Here is a 21,031-nt window from a genome sequence, read left to right as displayed (position 1 = left end):
CATATAACGAAATCAGACAATTTAAATAAATAAATTAGGCCCTGGGTGGGCCTGGGAGGGCATAGACCCACCCACTGGGGAGCCAGGCCCAGCCAATCAGAATGACAGAATACTCCTCAGTTTCATCAGCTGTCCGGGTGGCTGGTCTCAGACGAATCCACATGTGGAGGTCCTGGGCTTGAGTGGTTACACGTGGTCAGCGGTTGTGAGGATGGTTGGCTGTAATGCCAAATTCTCGAAAATGACATTGGCTTATGGTAGAGAAATTAACATGAAAGTCTCTGGCAACAGTTCTGGTGGACATACCTGCAGTCAGCATGCCAATTGCACGCTCCCTCAAAACTTGTGGCATTGTGCTGTGTGACAAAACTGCACATTTTAGAGTGGCAGAAAGTGCTACTGTGTAATGATCATCCTGTTTAATCCGTTTCTTGATATGCCACACCTGTCAGGTGGATGGATTAACTTGGAAAACGAGAAATACTAACTGGGATGTAAAATCATTTGTGCACAAAATTTGAGAGAAATATGCTTTTTGTGCGTACGGTATGGAACATTTCTGGGGATCTTTTATTTCAGCTCATGGGACCAACACTTTCCATGTTGTGTTCATGTTTTTTTGTTCAGTGTAATATCTTATCTCTTAGTGAAAGTCCATGCCTCTTTGTTTTACTTGAGTATCACGTGGCCGTAATCAGCCTCTTCAAAACCCTCCTGGAGCCCTTGCCTTCCTATGACTGACACGTGAGATTCAATGTCAAATGAGTCCGTAACTAAGGTTGTATTCAACATATGTTGTGGCTATAGAAACATAATTGGGAACAATCCGATTGTCAAAACAAGTCGTGACTCTGACTCAGAAAACAGTTTTCAATTATATATTCATAGCTGCATTCTGTTTGTTAACAAACAATGTTTTCCCAGCCAATCAGTCAATTAGAAAGAGTCATAGTTAAACACTGTACTGTTCCTTACACATTCCTCATAATCATCATCATCATCGTCATTTGGCTCCCGAGTGGCGCAGCGGTCTAAGGTGCTGCATCTCAGTGCAAGAGGCGTCACTACAGTCCCTGGATTGAATCCAGGCTGTATCACATCTGGCCGTAATTGGGAGTCCTGTAGGGCAGCGCACAATTGGCCCAGCGTCGTCCGGGTTTGGCCGGGGTAGGCAGTCATTGTAAAATAAAAATGTGTTCTTAACTGACTTGCCTAGTTAAATAAAGAATATTAGCGTTTTATTTATATTGTGGAGGCCATACCGAAGCAGTATATTTCCTTTCAAGAGTTCGAATTATATCCTGCACGTCATCTTGATGTTATTGTTTTAAATTAGAAATAGAAATGAGCATTTTCATCTTTAAACTGGTTAAAATGTGATCTTTAAATGTTTTGTCAGAAACTACCTCTACTACACCTTCAGACATTCTGTTTAATGTGCTGATAACCAACGGCAGATTACAGACCAATTGTTCATTAATAATGTAGATAAACTTGTGTTGGTCAGTCAATATTCTGTGTATTGTGTAGGACATTGACCTTTTTCTTCATATATTGCTGTGTTGTTGTTGAACGCTGTTATCAAGTAACTTTTGCAATGGCAAGCTAGTCTACTTTCCAAATGGAAACTTGGGACATTTCGATAAGATTATGAAAAGGTACATTCAGCATTACTTAGTCCCATATAGGTGCAGTGAAATATGTAGTTTTTGAGGGTCAGACATAGTAGTACGGCGCCCCAGGAGCAAATTAGGGTTAACGACAGATTTTCCTCCTTGTCGGCTCACGTTTCACAAAACAGTGATTGAGTTATGTTATTAGCCTAAATTATGACTATGCGATCTATTCATCACATAAAGAATGGTAGCCTATCTTACATAACTTTTTGCTATGATAGATGCACACTATCCTTTTTTATAAAGGTTACATTTTATGGTGAACGAAAAGAGCTTCCCTAAACTTGAAACTCGCGCTCCACCTACGCATGTCGGCATTTGAAGTCGGGCCATGTTGTGATTTGATCATGTGTATTATGAGTCTATTTCGCGTTGCACTGAATGTGCCGTTCCACTAGTAAATGAGACAGTATATGATGAGGTTGAGTAGTGGTAGACGTTGTATATGTAGTTCCACTAGTAAATGAGACAGTATATGATGAGGTTGAGTAGTGGTAGACGTTGTATATGTAGTTCCACTAGTAAATGAGACAGTATATGATGAGGTTGAGTAGTGGTAGACGTTGTATATGTCGTTCCACTAGTAAATGAGACAGTATATGATGAGGTTGAGTAGTGGTAGACGTTGTATATGTCGTTCCACTAGTAAATGAGACAGTATATGATGAGGTTGAGTAGTGGTAGACGTTGTATATGTAGTTCCACTAGTAAATGAGACAGTATATGATGAGGTTGAGTAGTGGTAGACGTTGTATATGTAGTTCCACTAGTAAATGAGACAGTATATGATGAGGTTGAGTAGTGGTCGACGTTGTATATGTAGTTCCACTAGTAAATGAGACAGTATATGATGAGGTTGAGTAGTGGTAGACGTTGTATATGTAGTTCCACTAGTAAATTAGACAGTATATGATGAGGTTGAGTAGTGGTAGACGTTGTATATGTCGTTCCACAAGTAAATGAGACAGTATATGATGAGGTTCAGTAGTGGTCGACATTATACACCGAGTTACAAAACATTAGGAAAACCTGCTCTTTCCATGACAGACTGACCAGGTGAATCCAGGTGGAAGATATGATCCCTTATTGATGTCTCTTGTTAAATCCACTCCAGTGTAGATGAAGGGAAGAGACGGGTTAAAGAAGGATTTTAAGCCTTGAGACAAATGAGACATGGATTGTGTATGTGTGCCATTCAGAGGGTGAATGGGCAAGACAAAATATTTAAGTGCCTTTTAACGGGGCCATGGTAGTAAGTGCCAGACGCACCTGAGTGTGTGAAGAACTGCAGTGCTGCTGGCTTTTCATGCTCAACAGTTTTTCCTGTGTATCAATAATGGTCGACCACCAAAAGGATATCCAACCAACTTGACACAACAATGAGAAGCATTGGAGTCAACATGGGCCAGCATCCTTGTGGAACCCTTTCGAAACCTTGTATAGTCCATGACCCTACAAAAAAACGAAATATTAGGTAGTTGCCCCTAATGTTTTGTAAACCCAGTGTATATGCCGGTCCACAGACCTTTAAACCTAATATTGCAGTGATAATGAATGGTTGGGGTATTTTTTGTTTGTTTTTGCTGTTCTCCAAATAGTATTTTAGAGTTTTTAAACTGTGTAGAAATGCAGTAAATGAGCTTCAACTTTCAAAAAAGTCCCCACTTTGTCATATCCTGTTTATCTGAACTGACCCCCCATATCCTGTTTATCTGAACTGACCCCCCATATCCTAGGTTAATCTGAACTGACCCCCATATCCTGTTTATCTGAAGAGCCCCCCATATCCTGTTTATCTGAACTGATCCCCCATATCCTGTTTATCTGAACTGACCCCCCATACTCTAGGTTTATCCGAACTGACCCCCCATACTCTAGGTTTATCTGAACTGACCCCCCATACTCTAGGTTTATCTGAACTGACCCCCCATATCCTATGTTTATCTGAACTGACCCCCCATACTCTAGGTTTATCTGAACTGACCCCCCCATACTCTAGGTTTATCTGAACTGACCCCCCATACTCTAGGTTTATCTGAACTGACCCCCCATACTCTAGGTTTATCTGAACTGACCCCCATATCCTGTTTATCTGAACTGAACCCCCGTACTCTAGGTTTATCTGAACTGACCCCCGTACTCTAGGTTTATCTGAACTGACCCCCCATATCCTAGGTTTATCTGAACTGACCCCCCCATACTCTAGGTTTATCTGAACTGACCCCCCGTACTCTAGGTTTATCTGAACTGACCCCCCATATCCTGTTTATCTGAACTGACCCCCCCATACTCTAGGTTTATCTGAACTGACCCCCCATACTCTAGGTTTATCTGAACTGATCCCCCATATCCTGTTTATCTTAACTGACCCCCCCATATCCTAGGTTTATCTGAACTGACCCCCCATACTCTAGGTTTATCTGAACTGACCCCCCATACTCTAGGTTTATCTGAATTGACCCCCCCATTCTCTAGGTTTATCTGAATTGACCCCCCCATACTCTAGGTTTATCTGAATTGACCCCCCCATACTCTAGGTTTATCTGAATTGACCCCCCTATATCCTAGGTTTATCTGAACTGACCCCCCCATACTCTAGGTTTATCTGAACTGACCCCCCCGTACTCTAGGTTTATCTGAACTGACCCCCATATCCTGTTTATCTGAACTGACCCCCCCATACTCTAGGTTTATCTGAACTGACCCCCCATACTCTAGGTTTATCTGAACTGATCCCCCATATCCTGTTTATCTTAACTGACCCCCCATATCCTAGGTTTATCTGAACTGACCCCCCATACTCTAGGTTTATCTGAACTGACCCCCCATACTCTAGGTTTATCTGAATTGACCCCCCATTCTCTAGGTTTATCTGAATTGACCCCCCCCATACTCTAGGTTTATCTGAATTGACCCCCCCATACTCTAGGTTTATCTGAATTGACCCCCTATATCCTAGGTTTATCTGAACTGACCCCACTGTGGCACAGACTAGTATCCAGATATATTTTGCTTTCCAAGATTAGATGCCAGACTGTTCATTAACATTGTTCCTGAAGCATATTTACTTTTGCTACATAGGCGTTTTATATTGTAACCACTTCACACTTTTCTTATCTGAAGTTGTGTTATCAGTTCCAAATGGCACTCTGTTCCCTACATAGGGCACTACTTCTGACCAGAGGCATATGGGCCCTGTTCAAAAGTAGTGCACTATATAGGGGATAGCATGCCATTTTGGGACAAAGCCATAGCTTTGACATTGTGTGCTGAAGGAGGGCATTAACCTGGTCGATTGGCTGTGGGATTGGGTCCTGGTGTCCAGGATGACTGTATATAAGGCCTGGGTTCTCCTCCTAACTTCACTCTCTCTGTGCAAGAAGAACCAGAAGCAACCATGATGAACTGGGCTGTCCTCCTGTGTGCCCTAGTGGCCCTGTCCGAGTGTAATGTCAAGTAAGTTCCGTTCTTCTCTTCTCAGTCTGCATATTCTGTTTATTGTTGTCAGCACCTGACACCAGGTCCAATTCCCGGTACATGTAATTGTGGCGAATAAAGGGGATTGTGATTGTGTGTTTTCAGGATCTCTCTGATCAAGGGGAAGACTGCCAGAGAGACCCTGATGGAGAAGGGTATATGGGAGGAGACCAGGCTGAAGTTCCCCTACAAACCTATGGCCAAGTTCTACCAGACCGGTGATGAGGCTATGACCAACGACGCTGATGTAAGGCACAGACAGAAGCAGTATGGTGATATACTGTATTAGCCTGGTGACTGGTCCCAGATCAGTTTTTGCTCTATAGCTAATGGCCATGGGAGTTGTCTATACAGCGCAAACAGACCTGGGACCAGGCTAGTCTATAGGCTATATGATTTTTGTTTCAAAAACATCATTACATGTTGGATATTGTGACTGCATAGTTTGAACCCATTGGCTCTACAGTTTGTGTTCATGTCTTGCTTAAATGAAATGTACACGGGCATGGTCAGATTAATTATGAGTTTACAGATGAGCATATAGCCAGCCATGCTTCTTAGCATGCAACTAGCTACGTTGTTAGACAAATGTCTGTTTCTTCATAGGACTCTGAAATGTTCACTTGTGTGACCCTGTCACCGTCTCCCTGCAGTTGTCCTACTACGGAGTGATTTCCATTGGAACCCCTCCCCAGTCCTTCAACGTTATCTTTGACACTGGCTCCTCCAACCTGTGGGTTCCCTCTGTCTACTGCTCCAGCCAGGCCTGCCGTGAGTATATCGTAGGGGTATGAAGAATACTGGTGGAATTGGAGAAGAGCTATATTTCCAAAATTGTTTACGAGTAGACTCTTGTGACAGAGTTGCAAAATATAGTTTCATATTGAGTACTTAGCCAGAGAATGGGAGACTTGGTTGTGGGTTGAGGTTGTGGGCTGAGGGTGTACAGCATAAGAGGGTTGGCTTAACACAATTAAACAATAGAATAGGATGAATGCATTTTTTATATTGTCCCCATAAGAGCGTGAGTGGTAGAGAATAGATCAATACCAATGAATAAATTAATGTTCAGTTTTGCAATGGCACAGTATGTACTCGGTCTGTAATGAACATGTTCATGTTTTTAAATAGAGAATCATGCCAAATTCAATCCTGCACAGTCCAGCACCTTCACGTGGGCCAACAAGCCTGTTTCTATTCAGTACGGAACTGGCAGCATGACTGGACAGCTGGCATACGACACTGTTTCGGTATGTAAATGTAGCTAGCTACATATTATTGTGATTCATGTTTAATTGACACTTTCAATTACAACATACTGTACATTACATACAATGTAACCCCTCAAATAATCTTCCACTCAGCACCCGCCATCCCAAAGCGGTCCTGTTTTATATCATCACATGCATATTAGTAACTGACTACCGGCACAGGCAGCAAAGAAATATAATTACTATTTTGGGTACACTCAATATGGCCGACGGTCCACACGTCACCAGACAATTGACTTGAATGGGTAAATCATATTCTAGTAATTCTATTTCTAAGGTGCCCAGTGACTGACGCATGCTGTTCTGTGTTTCCAGGTGGGAGGTATCTCTGTGACTAAGCAGATCTTTGGTGCCAGTCAGACCGAGGCTCCCTTCATGGCCAACATGGTTGCCGACGGTATCCTGGGCCTGGCTTTCCCCAACCTGGCGGCCTCTGGGGCCACGCCCGTCTTTGACAACATGATGACCCAGGGCCTCGTTTCCCAGAACCTCTTCTCTGTCTACCTGAGCGGGTAACATAGTAACTTACAAATACAACTGGATGGGAGGTGGCCTTGTATCTTAGCTGTGATATTAATAAAGCAAGAATGTACCAGTGAATTAATATCTAATACAATTATACAACTGCTTTAAATGTCTTTGAAGGAAAGGTGACATCCATTTCAACATGTGTTGATGATTAAACAACCTTGTTGACCTTTTTTCTCCTCCAATAGAAACTCAGCAGGGGGTAGTGTGGTGTCTTTCGGAGACATTGAGTCTAACTACTACACCGGACAGATCACCTGGATCCCCCTGTCCTCTGAGACCTACTGGCAGATCAACATGGACAGGTAGGTGTATATATATATATATATATAGACATTTACAGAAGTATTCAGACCCTTTACTCAGTACGGTAGAGATACTCTCAAAGATCGGCTATGAAAAAGCCAACTGACACTTACTCTTGTGTTACTGACTTGTTGCACCCTCGACAACTACTATGATTATTATTATTTGACCATGCTGGTCATTTATGAACATTTGAACATCTAGGCCATGTTCTGTTATAATCTCCACCCGGCACAGCCAGAAGAGGACTGGCCACCCCTCATAGCCTGGTTCCTCTCTAGGTTTCTTCCTAGGTTTTGGCCTTTCTAGGGAGTTTTTCCTAGCCACCGTGCTTCTACACCTGCATTGCTTGCTGTTTGGGGTTTTAGGCTGGGTTTCTGTACAGCACTTTGAGATATCAGCTGATGTAAGAAGGGCTATATAAATACATTTGATTTGATTTGATACTTTGTTGAAGCACCTTTGGCAGCGATTACAGCCTTGAGTCTTCTTGGGTATGACGCGAGAAGCTTGGTACACCTGTATTTGGGGAGTTTCTCTGTACTTTGTGTCGTTCATCTTTCACTCGATCCTGATTAGTCTCCCAGTCCCTGCTGCTGAAAAACATCCCCACAGCATGATGCTGCCACCACCTGCTTCACCGTAGGGATGGTGCCAGGTTTCCTCCAGACGTGATGCTTGGCATTCAGGCCAAAGAGTTCAATCTTGGTTTCATCAGACCAGAGAATCTTGTTTTCTTCAATGCTGCATCAGATCAGAGAATCTTGTTTCTCATGGTCGGAGAGTCTTTAGGTGCCTTTTGGCAAACTCCAAGCGGGCTGTCATGTGCCTTTTACTGAGGAGTGGCTTCCGTCTGGCCACTCTACCATAAAGGCCTGATTGGTGGAGGGCTGCAGAGATGGTTGTCCTTCTGGAATGTTCTCCCATCTCCACAGAGGAACTCTGGAGCTCTGTCAGAGTGACCATCGGGCTCTTGGTTACCTCCTTGACCAAGACCCTTCTCCCCCAATTGCTCAGTTTGGCCAGGCAGCCAATTTTAATAAGAGTCTTGGTGGTTCCAAACTTCTTCCATTTAAGAATGATGGAGGCCACTGGGTTCTTGGGGACCTTCAATGCTGTAGATATTTTATACATTTGCTAAAATGTTTTTTTTTTAAATGCTGTCATGGGGTTTTTTGCTTTGTCATTTTTTGGTATTGTGATGTCATTATGGGGTATTGTGTGTAGATTGACGAGGAATATGTTTTATTTAATCCATTTTAGAATAAGGCTGTAATGTAACAAAATGTGGAAAAAGTCAAGGGGTTTGTATACTTTCTGAATGCACTATATATATATTCCCTCTACACAGAGCATTATGTCCCTGTCCATCATGTTATCAACTTTTGTATCATCCCTTCATGCCATCACCCAGAACACATTGGACTAGTACATCAAATGAACATACCTACTTCCTGTCTGGAGCCTATGACTAAATGTTGCTGTGCACTTCAAGTTTATTTACTCACAACAAAAAAAACAAAAAACGGCAAGAAATATACATACAACCAAACAGAGGTAGAACAGGTAAACTCAGCTAGTATTTGTCCTTCCAGCGTTACCATCAACGGCAACACAGTGGCTTGCAATGGTGGGTGTCAGGCTATCATTGATACTGGCACCTCCCAGATCGTTGGGCCAACCACTGACATCAGCAACATGAACAGCTGGGTCGGAGCCACCACTGACCAGTATGGAGATGTGAGTTACACGCACACACGCACACACACGTACGTCCAACTATAAGGCTTTTCACACTACTCAGCGGATCCAAGCCAAACCAAGCTGCGCTAAGCTGCCTGGCCTTGTTAGTTGTTGAAACGATCGTATTGTTGGAACAACCATGCTAAAAATATTTGGGTTGGGACCGGCGTGGTAGTGTGAAAAGGGTGTAAATCTGTTCTTGATGTTTTTCCCCCTCAATCACCGCCTCCCCTTCGATTAACCACAGAATAATAATAACATGTTATTACTCCTCTCATAGGCCTCCGTGAACTGCAACAACATCCCCAACATGCCTGAGGTGACCTTCACCCTCAACGGAAACGCCTTCACCATCCCTGCCTCTGCCTACACCTCCCAGGTAGTCTACTGAAACACGTTACATACAACCAACATATCACCTCCCAGGTAGTCTACTGAAACACATGTTACATACAACCAACCTATCACCTCCCAGGGAGTCTACTGAAACACATGTTACATACAACCAACCTATCACCTCCCAGGTAGTCTACTGAAACACATGTTACATACAATCTATATGACCCATCTGATCTTTAATGCTGCTGTCTTTCAGAACACATGTACATCTGAGACTTAACCTTTCTTTTAGATCCTAGAAGCAAAGGTCCTCACATGCCTGATTTTCCTCCTCTCTCTGTCTATGTAGAACTCCTACGGCTGTATGACTGGTTTTGGTAACGGTGGAACTCAGCAGCTCTGGATCCTTGGAGATGTCTTCATAAGGCAGTACTATGCCATCTTTGACAGACAGAACAACAATGTCGGTTTGGCCCAGATCGCATAAGATATCTACTGTGAAATAAGTCTGGATTGAATCTAAGTCTTCCAGTTATGAATAGTAATATGTTATATATGTGATTGTAGCACTAGAATTGGCATGGTTGGGGAAATGTTGTAGATTGTGAAATGTGCACAGTTGCCAAAGAATAAAATACATTTTAGCATTGGGAATATAATGTGTGTTTGGTTGTCTGTAGCTCTTTCTCCCTGAAGTGAAACTATCCTCTTGTGGAACCTCTTAATGTGAGAAAAATAATAGAATACTATAGAATATAGATCTGGACATGGTGAAGGCAGGTAGGCCCAGAACCATAGATAACCATCTCCTATAGGACTCGGTGTACGAGAACGCTCTGGCTGTAAGGGTTTTCTCCAGAGGAAACGGATAAGGACTGGTGATTGGATGCCAGATAAGCTGAAGTCCAGATAGATACAGTATCTATCTCAGCCTGTCAACTGAACCAGCTTGTTAAAACACAGTCTGATATCAAACTCAAAAGTAAATCCTTTATTTGTATGGTTTATAAGTCAAAATAGATATAAATCAATCACCTTAAAGCTAGAATCTTTATCTGAAACAAAGTGGTCACCCCTCCTCTGTTTCGATAAAAAGCTGACGGATGGGCCTGGAGAAATGTAACCTCTCAAATGAATAGACAGAGCTGTGGATGCAACGACGGACCATCCATGATATCAACACGATGGCATAAAACTTAGATTCAATCAAATCAAGCGTCAGCTGGCGATAGCCGACACCAGCATAGCTGATGTTTTGGCGGTGTCGGAACCTAGTTGGAGCGGTCAAACCGGTGAGAGGCTGCTGTTGTGCCTGCGTGACAATAGTCGCACCCGTCCCACTCGCTCCCACTCCGGTTAGAAGTTCAAAGCAAGAATATGTAGGCTATTTAAGCAATAAGGCCCGGCGAGGTGTGGTATATATGGCCAATATACCACGGCTAAGGGCTGTTCTAAGCATGACACAACGTGGAGTGCCTGGACACAGCCCTTAGCCGTGGTATATTGGCCATATATCACAAACACCCAAGGTGCCTTATTGCTATTATAAACTGGTTACCAACGTAATTAGAGTAGTAAAAATAAATGTTTTGTCATACCCGTGGTATATGGTCTCATATACAACGGCTGTCAACCAATCAGCATTCAGGGCTGGAACCACCCAGTTTATAAACAGAAATAATGACGCTCAAATTAAAAATAATTATCAGCCTAATTGAGGTGTAGATTACATCTCACATTGCAGTGTTCAAACTTGTAAACAAAGCTGCGTGAGATTTCTATTATTGCGACTCCATGGCAATGTCCACCTTTAGGTATAATGCCCGGAGCCGCTTGTGGATTTGATAACCCTGCAGGCAGTTCCACCTCCAACACCGCAAAAACAACCACTCATCGACTAAAGTTGATCTGATTGAATAGAGCCCTAAACCAGGTTGAGGTTATACAATGTTTGTTTTCAAACATTGGAGTAAAAAAAGCGTATATTTTGGGTTCTGATGGGGGACGACAGTTGAACTAAGGTCATGAGGCATTTATTCGTTATATTCTTCAAGAATCAAATGGGTATATATAATGAATTCATAAGATCAAAAAAATGTATGTAGCAACTAAAGATTCTAGCTTTAAAACACAGTTTTCATACTTAATTATCCACATTGTAGCAAGATACAGATAGCCTGGTCATAACTTATCAAGACAACAGAAACAGTTCTGGGAAACATCAGAAAGATAATCCGGTTCAGCATCGGTTGCTAGCCAGTGTGGAGTACACCACTGTCCCAGCAGGCTCTCTGTGTGCGTCGGGGCTTCTGGGGCTGCTGAGTGTCTGTAAATTAGCATACAGCTCAGTGGTATGGTTCTTATGAGGCTTGAAGTCCACTGTGGTGTAGACAATACTGCTCTCCTCCTGAAGGACATCCTGCATATTACAGACTTAAATTCAGTTTTTCCTGTGTTTTCATAGTTTTATCAGCTGTTGTGCAATAACACTGAAACTAACACTAAAAGTGAGAACACATTTGATAGAGGCTATTTTCTGATAGTTGCTGATTGAAAATACATTCTACACAGGACAGGACTTTCTAAAATCATCAGGTTTCTATGGGCGGGAGTGTCCCCACTTAGAACACTCCCAGAAAGTCCTATTGCTTGAGAAATATATTTTTGCCCATTTTAATGAAAAATCTATTACAGTAAGGTACTTAATTCTTACGCACATTTGTTTTGATGAGATAAAAACGTCTGCATTGGGACTTTAAGGTATACGTTGTGAGTAGAAATACATATTTATAAGTAGTTAATAAACTGTTCAGTACGGGGCACACTACAGAAGCCATCAACAGGGAAAATACATAATGGGAACGTCAAGTTCAAACACAATTATTATTCTTTGGTTGTTGTTTCTGGGCCAAAAGACATTTGACACTGAGTCACAGAGACAAAGTCCACCTTTAGCACTTACTGAGAGGATGTGTGCAGCTGAGTCACTGGAAGTTGCTCCACATTTCTCTGCGAAGAACGAGGTTATTACATCAATTTAAAAACAGAGAACAGACACAGTGCTACAATTGAAAAAAATATATTGCACGTCTACTGGCTAAAACGGTCATAGCCTACGCATTTGAAAAATGATTTCAACATGAACAGCAATTCATCTATGTAACACTGAAGGTTTGTCCTCTTACTTTTCTTGATGATTTTGTGATGAACCACAACAAGGACTACTGAGCTGATCACAATCACCATAGCGATGCAAAGACCTGCAGCCAGTGGTAAACCAAAGCTCCAGGGAACACTACCAGGTGAACAGGACAAACATGACAACATATTGACATAGGCATTAAAACGCTCCCAGAAATATGATCAACTATGAGGAATAATGAACTAGTGTTAGAGAGAGATTGCACCTGGGGCTGTCACTGTGGTCGTTGGTGAAAACAGGCCCAGATGTGTGTGATGAGGAAGAGAAGATGAAGGGGCTGATGGTTGACCTGACCGGAGGTCGAGGGGATACAGGACCACTACGTCGACCACTATCTAAACAGAGACTGAGTTTAATAAGCACTCATCTCAATACAGTTATGTTGTTATTTTAAAAAGGTGACTTCCTCATCCTGTACAGATTTCTTTGTCTTCAACACTGATTGGTTTACAATATCACAGTTCCTAGAATACAACAGAATAACTTTCTTTCCCCAGATGAAACTTCATATGAGATTTAGTATGATTTATTTATGATGGTTCTTACCAATCTGGAGGTTATAGTCACTGTAGATATGATTCCATCCAATGGTGACAACAGCACACCTGTAGTCGCCAGCGTCCACTGGCTTTAAATTCCATATCATAACGTCCATCACACCGTTGTATTCTGTTGTGGATACTCTTCCCTTGTAGAAGTCGTTGACATATCCTCTGGTATTCACAATAACAGAAATTCCCCCAGGATATAGTTTAGAACAGAACTTCTCATAACCATTGTAGAAAGGAGGAAAGACAAATCTCAGCAGCGCTTGTCCATTCACCACTGTCCTCTGTTGTGCTTCCATCTCAGGGTCATCTATCAAACAAACACACTACGAAATGACAAACAAGCAGATCCCCCACATGAAAAAATACTAGTTAAGTATATAATATTATACAGTACTTACTATAGAGATGTATTAAAATAAAAAGAAACTGAACTATCACATTTACATAAGTATTCAGACCCTTTACTCAGTACTTTGTTGAAGCACCTTTGGCAGCGATTACAGCCTCAAGTCTTCTTGGGTATGACGCAACAAGCTTGGCACACCTGTATTTGGGCAGTTTCTCCCATTCTTCTCTGCAGATCCTCTCAAGCTCTGTCAGGTTGGATGGGGAGTGTCACTACACAGCTATTTTCAGGTCTCTCCCGAGATGTTCGATCAGGTTCAAGTCCGGGCTCTGGCTGGGCCACTCAAAGACATTCAGAGACTTGTCCTGAAGCCACTCCTGCGTTGTCTTGGCTGTGTATTTAGGGTCGTTGTCCTGTTGGAAGATGAACCTTCAGTGCTATGGAGATGGTCTTCAGTGCTATGGAGCAGGTTTTCATCAAGGATCTTTCTGTACTTTGCTCCATTCATCTTTCCCTTGATCCTGACTAGTCTCCCAGTCCCTGCCACTGAAAAACATCCCCACAGCAGGATGCTGCCACCACCATGATTCACCGTAGTGATGGTATTGGCATGTTTTCCTCCAGAAGTGACGTATTGCATTCAGGCCAAATATTTCAATCTTGCTTTCATCAGATCAGAGAATCTTGTTTCTCATGAGAATCCTTTAGGTGCCTTTTGGCAAACTCCAAGTGGGCTGTCATGTGCCTTTTACTAAGGAGTGGCTTCCGTCTGGCCGCTCTACCATAAAAGCCTGATTGGTAGTGTTGCAGAGATGGTTGTCCTTCTGGAAGGTTCTATCTCCACAGAGGCACTCTGGAGCTCTGTCAGAGTGACCATCGGGTTCTTGGTCACCTCCCTGACCAAGGCCCTTCTCCCCAGATGGCTCAGTTTGGCCAGCTCTAGGAAAAGTCTTGGTGGTTCCAAACTTCTTCCATTTACGAATGATGGAGGCCACTGTGTTCTTGGGGACCTTCAATGCTGCAGAAATGTTTTGGTACCCTTCCTCAGATCTGTGCCTCGGCACAATCCTGTCTCTGAACTCTACGGACAATTCCTTCGACCTCATGGCTTGGTTTTTGCTGACATGCACTGTCAACTGTGTGACCATATATAGACTGGTGTTTGCCTTTCCAAATCATGTTCAAATCAATTGAATTTACCACAGGTGGACTCCAATCAAGTTGTCGAAACATCTCAAGGATGATCAAGTGTCATAGCAAAGGATCTGAATATTTATGGAAATAAGGTATTTTTTTAAATACATTTGCTCAAATAAAAAAATAAAAAAAAAACTGTTTTCATGGGGCATTATGTGTAGATTGATGAGGAAAATACATTTTAGAATAAGGCTGTAATGTAACAAAATGTGGAAAAAGTCAAGGGGTCTGAATACCTTCTGAACGCACCCTGATCATTCCCCTCCCCCATATCTTATTTTGTGCCACCCATAAGTGAGAAATCTACATGCCAAGTATAGACCATATTGTGTTGTCTACAGCTTATTGAAAAGAGAGCAGAAACCATTCAGACCCCAGTCCTACCTACAGGTTATGGAAAATGTGTTATTTTTAGCCTCATTTCCATGGGCAGTTTGAAGTGACTCAAATCCCCCCAAAAATTGCATATCTGATTAAAATCTGTTATTTTTCCTACAGTGAACAGCCAAAAAGCAATTTCAAGCCACCTTCCTACAGTGCCTTCAAAAATGAGTCATAAACCTTGACTTATTCCACAGTTGTTTAACACCATGAACTCAAAACAGATTAATATACAGTGGGGGAAAAAAGTATTTGATCCCCTGCTGATTTTGTACGTTTGCCCACTGACAAAGAAATTATCAGTCTATAATTTTAATAGTAGGTTTATTTGAACAGTGAGAGACAGAATAACAAAAAAAATCCATTAAAACGCATGTCAAATGTTATAAAATGATTTGCATTTTAATGAGGGAAATAAGTATTTGACCCCTCTGCAAAACATGACTTAGTACTTGGTGGCAAAACCCTTGTTGGCAATCACAGAGGTCAGACGTTTCTTGTAGTTGGCCACCAGGTTTGCACACATCTCAGGAGGGATTTTGTCCCACTCCTCTTTGCAGATCTTCTCCAAGTCATTAAGGTTTCGAGGCTGATGTTTGGCAACTTGAACCTTCAGCTTCCTCCACAGATTTTCTATGGGATTAAGGTCTGAAGACTGGCTAGGCCACTCCAGGACCTTAATGTCCTTCTTCTTGAGCCACTCCTTTGTTGCCTTGGCCGTATGTTTTGGGTCATTGTCATGCTGGAATACCCATCCACGACCCATTTTCAATGCCCTGGCTGAGGGAAGGAGGTTCTCACCCAAGATTTGACGGTACATGGCCCCGTCCATCGTCCCTTTGATGCGGTGAAGTTGTCCTGTCCCCTTAGCAGAGAAACACCCCCAAAGCATAATGTTTCCACCTCCATGTTTGACGGTGGAGATGGTGTTCTTGTGGTCATAGGCAGCATTCCTCCTCCTCCAAACACGGCGAGTTGAGTTGATGCCAAAGAGCTCCATTTTGGTCTCATCTGACCACAACACTTTCACCCAGTTGTCCTCTGAATCATTCAGATATTCATTGGCAAACTTCAGAAGGGCCTGTATATGTGCTTTCTTAAGCAGGGGGACATTGCGGGCGCTGCAGGATTTCAGTCCTTCACGGCGTAGTGTGTTACCAATTGTTTTCTTGGTGACTATGGTCCCAGCTGCCTTGAGATCATTTACAAGATCCTCCCGTGTAGTTCTGGGCTGATTCCTCACCGTTCTCATGATCATTGCAACTCCACGAGGTGAGATCTTGCATGGAGCCCCAGGCCGAGGGATATTGACAGTTCCTTTGTGTTTCTTCCATTTGCGAATAACCGCACCAAATGTTGTCACCTTCTCACCAAGCTGCTTGGCGATGGTCTTGTAGCCCATTCCAGCCTTGTGTAGGTCTACAATCTTGTCCCTGACATCCTTGGAGAGCTCTTTGGTCTTGGCCATGGTGGAGAGTTTGGAATCTGATTAATTGATTGCTTCTGTGGACAGGTGTCTTTTTACAGGTAACAACCTGCGGTTAGGAGCACTCCCTTTAAGAGTGTGCTCCTAATCTCAGCTCGTTACCTGTATAAAAGACACCTGGGAGCCATAAATCTTTCTGATTGAGAGGGGGTGAAATACTTATTTCCCTCAATAAAATGCAAATCAATTTATAACATTTTTGACATGTGTTTTTCTGGATATTTTTGTTGTTATTCTGTCTCTCACTGTTCAAATAAACCTACCAATAAACCTAAAATTATAGACTGATCCTTTCTTTGTCAGTGGGCAAACATACAAAATCAGCAGGGGATCAAATACCTTTTTCCCCCACTGTATATTTTTTCCTCACCCATCTACACACAATACCTCATAATAAAAGTGAAAACCTGTTTTAGATTTTTTTTGCACATAAAAAAAAAAAATACGGAAATATTGGATTTACATAAGTATTCAGACCTGAGTCAATACATGTTAGAATCACCTTTGGCAGCGATTACAGCTGTGAGTCTTTCTGGGTAAGTCTCTAAGAGCTTTACACACCTGGATTGTACAATATTTGCCCATTATTCTGTTCAAAATTATTCAAGCTCTGTCAAATTGGTTGTTGATCATTTCTAGACAACCATTTCAAAGTCTTGCCAGAGATATTCAAGCAGATTTAAATCACAACTGTTTTAGGTTATTATCCTGCTGAAAGGTGAATTGTTCTCCCAGTGTCTGGTGGAAAGCAGACTGAACCAGGTTTTCCTCTAGGATGTTGCCAGTCCTTAGCTCTAGTACGTTTCTTTTTATCCTAAAAAAACTCCCTATTCCTTGCCGATGACAAGCATACCCATAACATGACGCACCCACCACCATGGATTTGCCCCAAACATAAAGCTTTGTACTCAGGACAAAGTTAATTTCTTTGTCACATTTGCAGTTTTACTTCAGTGCCTTGTTGGAAACAGGATGCCTATTTTGTAATATTTGTATTCTGTACAGACTTCCTTCTTATCACTCTGTCATTTAGGTTAGTATTGTGGAGTAACTACAATGTTGTTGATCCATCCTCAGTGTTCTCCTATCACAGCCATTAAACTCTGTAACTGTTTTAAAGTCACCATTGGCCTCATGGTGAAATCCCTGAGCGGTTTACTTTCTCTCCGACAACTGAGTTAGGAAGGACGCCTGTATCTTTGTAGTGACTGGGTGTATAGATACACCATCCAAAGTGTAATAAATAACTTCACTGTGCTCAAAGGGATATTCAATGTCTGCTTTTTTATTTTTACCCATTGATCAATAGGTGCCCTTTTTTGCGAGGTGTTGGAAAACCTCCCTGGTCTTTGTGGTTGAAATGAACTGCTCGATTGAGGGACCTTACAGATAATTGTATGTGTGGGCTACAGAGATGAGCTAGCCATTCAAAAATCATGTTAAACACTATTATTGCACAGAGTGAGGCCATACCATTACAAAGGGCTTGGATACTTATTGACGCAAGACATTTCAGCTTTTCATTTTAAATTCATCTGTAAACATTTCTAAAAACATAATTCCACTTTGACATTATGGGGTATTGTGTGTAGGCCAGTGACACACAATCTCAATTTAATCCATTTTATATTCAGTCTGTAACAAAACAAAATGTGGAAAAAGTCAAGGTGTGTGAATTATTTTGGAACGCGCTGTAGCTACCTAGCTAGTTGACTGCCTTGGCTAGCCAAAAATAACTACTTTTCAAAGTTGTATAATCTTGTCCTTTGAGGCTTTAAAAGTGTTTTTTTACACTATGATTTTGAATATTCAAAGCAACTGGGAAACGCCCATGGTGACGCATTGTTGTCACCTAAGGTTGTTACATAACTTCTGAGTGATGGGAAGCAGGAGCACCACCAATCAGACTACACCAAAGACCCCCGTCGTTACTACGACAACTAGCATAGCCATGTCAGCCAATGACTGCTGTCTGAACACACACACACACATCTGATTTGGTCATTTGTAACTTGCTGTTTGGACAGTCAGTAGACCAAAATAGATTTTGAAAACAAAACTGATTAGAGCATTAAGGTCTGAAGTGTGAACAAGGCTTTAGTATTTCTCCAGTAGGTTTCCTGAGGGAGAAAGCCTCAAATGTCAAAGATAATAAAACAAACCAACAAAAAAACACTACAGTAAATCCTACAGTTATACTGCAAAGACACTACAGTAAATACTACAGTATAGTACAGTCTGCAAAAACACTACAGTATACTAGATTCATTTTTATCATGTGGGTCTCTCGCAAATTATTTAGGTATATTTTTTTGTTTTATCTTAAATGAGACAAACCTGGATAAAATCTCACCTAATAGAAGAATCAAGAGAAAGATAATCTTCATCTTCAGTCAAATACTCACTGAGGCTGGGCAGCTGTCCCCACACATCCTAGTCACCAAACAAAAAAAGGCAACTGGAGTTGACAGCAGTTTTTCTGCATTGTTCCGAGACCAGCCTTGTGATTCACTTCCTTCATTTGGGCGAGGGAGGGAGGGGGTGTCTCTCTAACTTGCAATTTACAAGTTTCAGAACACTTATTATTGGCTTAGAGTAGAAGGATGATAGGTTGTACTGTTGTCATGGTACAGGCTCAGGTATCACAGTTTCAAGTAGTATCATAATAGCTCTATAATGTTTTTTTTGTCATTGAAAAACAAAATATCTGGCCAATATTAAAACATAAGAAAACAAATCACATAAAGGAAAGTGAAAGATCTGACAGAATGTGGTAATGGTGTGGCAGCTAGCCAAGCGATTAGAGCATTGGGCCAGAAACCAAAAGGTCGCTGGTTTGAATCCTTGCTTTAACTAGGCGAAAAATCTGTTGATATGCCCTTGAGCAAGGCACTTAACTCTAATTGCTCCTTTAAGTCGCTCTGGATAAGAGCGTCTGCTAAATGATTCATATGTAAATGTTGTGATTTATTTGGCATCAGCTTTTAGCTTATTCAGCGATTTTCATTTAAGCAAATCATGGAACAAAATGCTTCATATGCAAAAAGATATGTACAAATATCTTCAAATATCAATCCTCCAGAGGCAGTCTTCACATAGTCCTTTCCTATTCAAAACTAAACGTCCATTGGAAGCTGTGCTTTATTCTAAAACATATCAGCCATTTTAAATGTTTTCTTTCGTGACATTGTCTTGCAAGTCAAAGCAGGTGTTGAGGAAACCGCAGACCTTAAATAATTACAGAGTACACCTACGTACCAAAATGGCAAACTATTCCCTATTTAGTGCACTACTTTCGAAGGGCCCTGGTCAAAAGTAGTGCACTATGTAGGGCATAGGGTGGCATTTGACACACAGCCTAGATCACCCCAACCGTGTGTAACTTTGTTCTTTAATGTACATCAGCCCCTATTGATTAACTTAGAAGCGACGGGTACAATATTTAGAATTTACAAAAGCTTCTGTTTATAGATCTACTTAACAGTGAGAGTTCATCTATTCAACACTCCCACTATGAGTGATAGATCTACCAGCCACTAAAATCCTCTCAAGTGCTGTTTCTATCATCCCAGGTATCTGAAGCACGGCAGAGCTCCTAGAGAGTAGAGCAGTGTGTTCTGGGTATCTGAAGCACGGCAGAGCTCCTAGAGAGTAGAGCAGTGTGTTCTGGGTAACTGAAGCACGGCAGAGCTCCTAGAGAGTAGAGCAGTGTGTTCTGGGTATCTGAAGCACGGCAGAGCTCCTAGAGAGTAGAGCAGTGTGTTCTGGGTATCTGAAGCACGGCAGAGCTCCTAGAGAGTAGAGCAGTGTGTTCTGGGTATCTGAAGCACGGCAGAGCTCCTAGAGAGTAGACCAGTGTGTTCTAAGGGATGGACCTGGGCAAGACCCTGCCCAGATTTGCCAATCTTGATAGCATAACGAGTAGCTGTTTGGGATGATTTTACACAATGATTTGTAGATTCTCTGCTGTCTCGCTCAGGCCGATCCTGTCGAACCACGCTGGAGGTCACTGGTCATCGTGGTTCCACCGTCCTAGTCCTGCACTACATACGGTCGTCAGGCAGCCGATAGTAGACATCATACTAGGAGACAAGTCCGCAATCACAGAGAGCCATCCCTCCCGACTTCCATCCGTCCGACAGAGGTTCTCTACTCATCGGTGAAGGTGATGACATCATACTGGATTCCCTGCTGTTGGAGCTGCTCCAGCTGTTCTTGTGTGGCCTCTGTATAGACCGTCTGGGTCTGTTGCAAGGCTGCATCTGCTACCGCTGGAACAGAGAGGGAGGGAGGGAGGGAGAGCAGGTAGTGTTAATAAACTGACAAGATAACAACCATTTCAAGGTTCTCAACCTCCAGTTCTTGAGCTCTTTTGTTCCAGCCCGTCGCCTCTAAAACTACTGATTCAAATAATCAACAAATCCTGGTGTTACGTATAGAGACCATGAGGATTTTTTTATTTAATTAGGCAAGTCAGTTAAGAACAAATTCTTATTTTACAGTGAGGGCCTACCCCGGTCAATCCTTC

At 42.2% G+C, this 21,031-nt stretch overlaps 2 protein-coding genes across 8 annotated transcripts in view; one reads left to right on the top strand and one right to left on the bottom strand.

The window, feature by feature from the left end:
• The first annotated feature begins 4,993 nt into the window (after positions 1-4,993).
• LOC106572851 (pepsin A) lies at positions 4,994-9,994 on the top strand. The gene is made up of 9 exons (XM_014147385.2): positions 4,994-5,132; positions 5,259-5,400; positions 5,807-5,924; positions 6,285-6,403; positions 6,740-6,936; positions 7,141-7,257; positions 8,854-8,998; positions 9,282-9,380; positions 9,690-9,994. Exons 1-9 carry the CDS (start codon positions 5,074-5,076, stop codon positions 9,825-9,827), a joined length of 1,134 nt encoding a protein of 377 aa, XP_014002860.1. The 5' UTR covers positions 4,994-5,073; the 3' UTR covers positions 9,828-9,994.
• Positions 9,995-10,310: 316 nt separating this feature from the next.
• The window catches only part of LOC106572852 (zinc finger protein 335), a 45,047-nt gene continuing 34,326 nt past the window's right edge, over positions 10,311-21,031 (bottom strand). For 5 of the 7 annotated variants that reach the window (XM_045696445.1, XM_045696444.1, XM_045696448.1 and 2 more), the window contains exons 30-35: positions 18,857-20,774; positions 13,089-13,400; positions 12,748-12,877; positions 12,526-12,635; positions 12,303-12,349; positions 10,311-11,759 (exon numbers count right to left, since the gene is read on the bottom strand). In XM_045696445.1, coding sequence (XP_045552401.1) covers positions 20,653-20,774 — 122 coding nt within the window. In that variant the 3' untranslated portion in view covers positions 10,311-11,759; positions 12,303-12,349; positions 12,526-12,635; ... (1 more) ...; positions 13,089-13,400; positions 18,857-20,652. The remainder of the gene's footprint in view (positions 11,760-12,302; positions 12,350-12,525; positions 12,636-12,747; positions 12,878-13,088; positions 13,401-18,856; positions 20,775-21,031) is intronic. The other 2 variants (XM_045696447.1, XM_045696446.1) reach the window with 2 other exon arrangements.

This window comes from Salmo salar, chromosome ssa15 (assembly GCF_905237065.1).
Source record: "Salmo salar chromosome ssa15, Ssal_v3.1, whole genome shotgun sequence".
In the NCBI taxonomy this organism is placed as follows: Eukaryota; Metazoa; Chordata; class Actinopteri; order Salmoniformes; family Salmonidae; genus Salmo; species Salmo salar.
The sequence above is the reverse complement of the archived record's forward strand: the minus strand, read 5'-3'. Positions and strand labels throughout refer to the sequence as shown.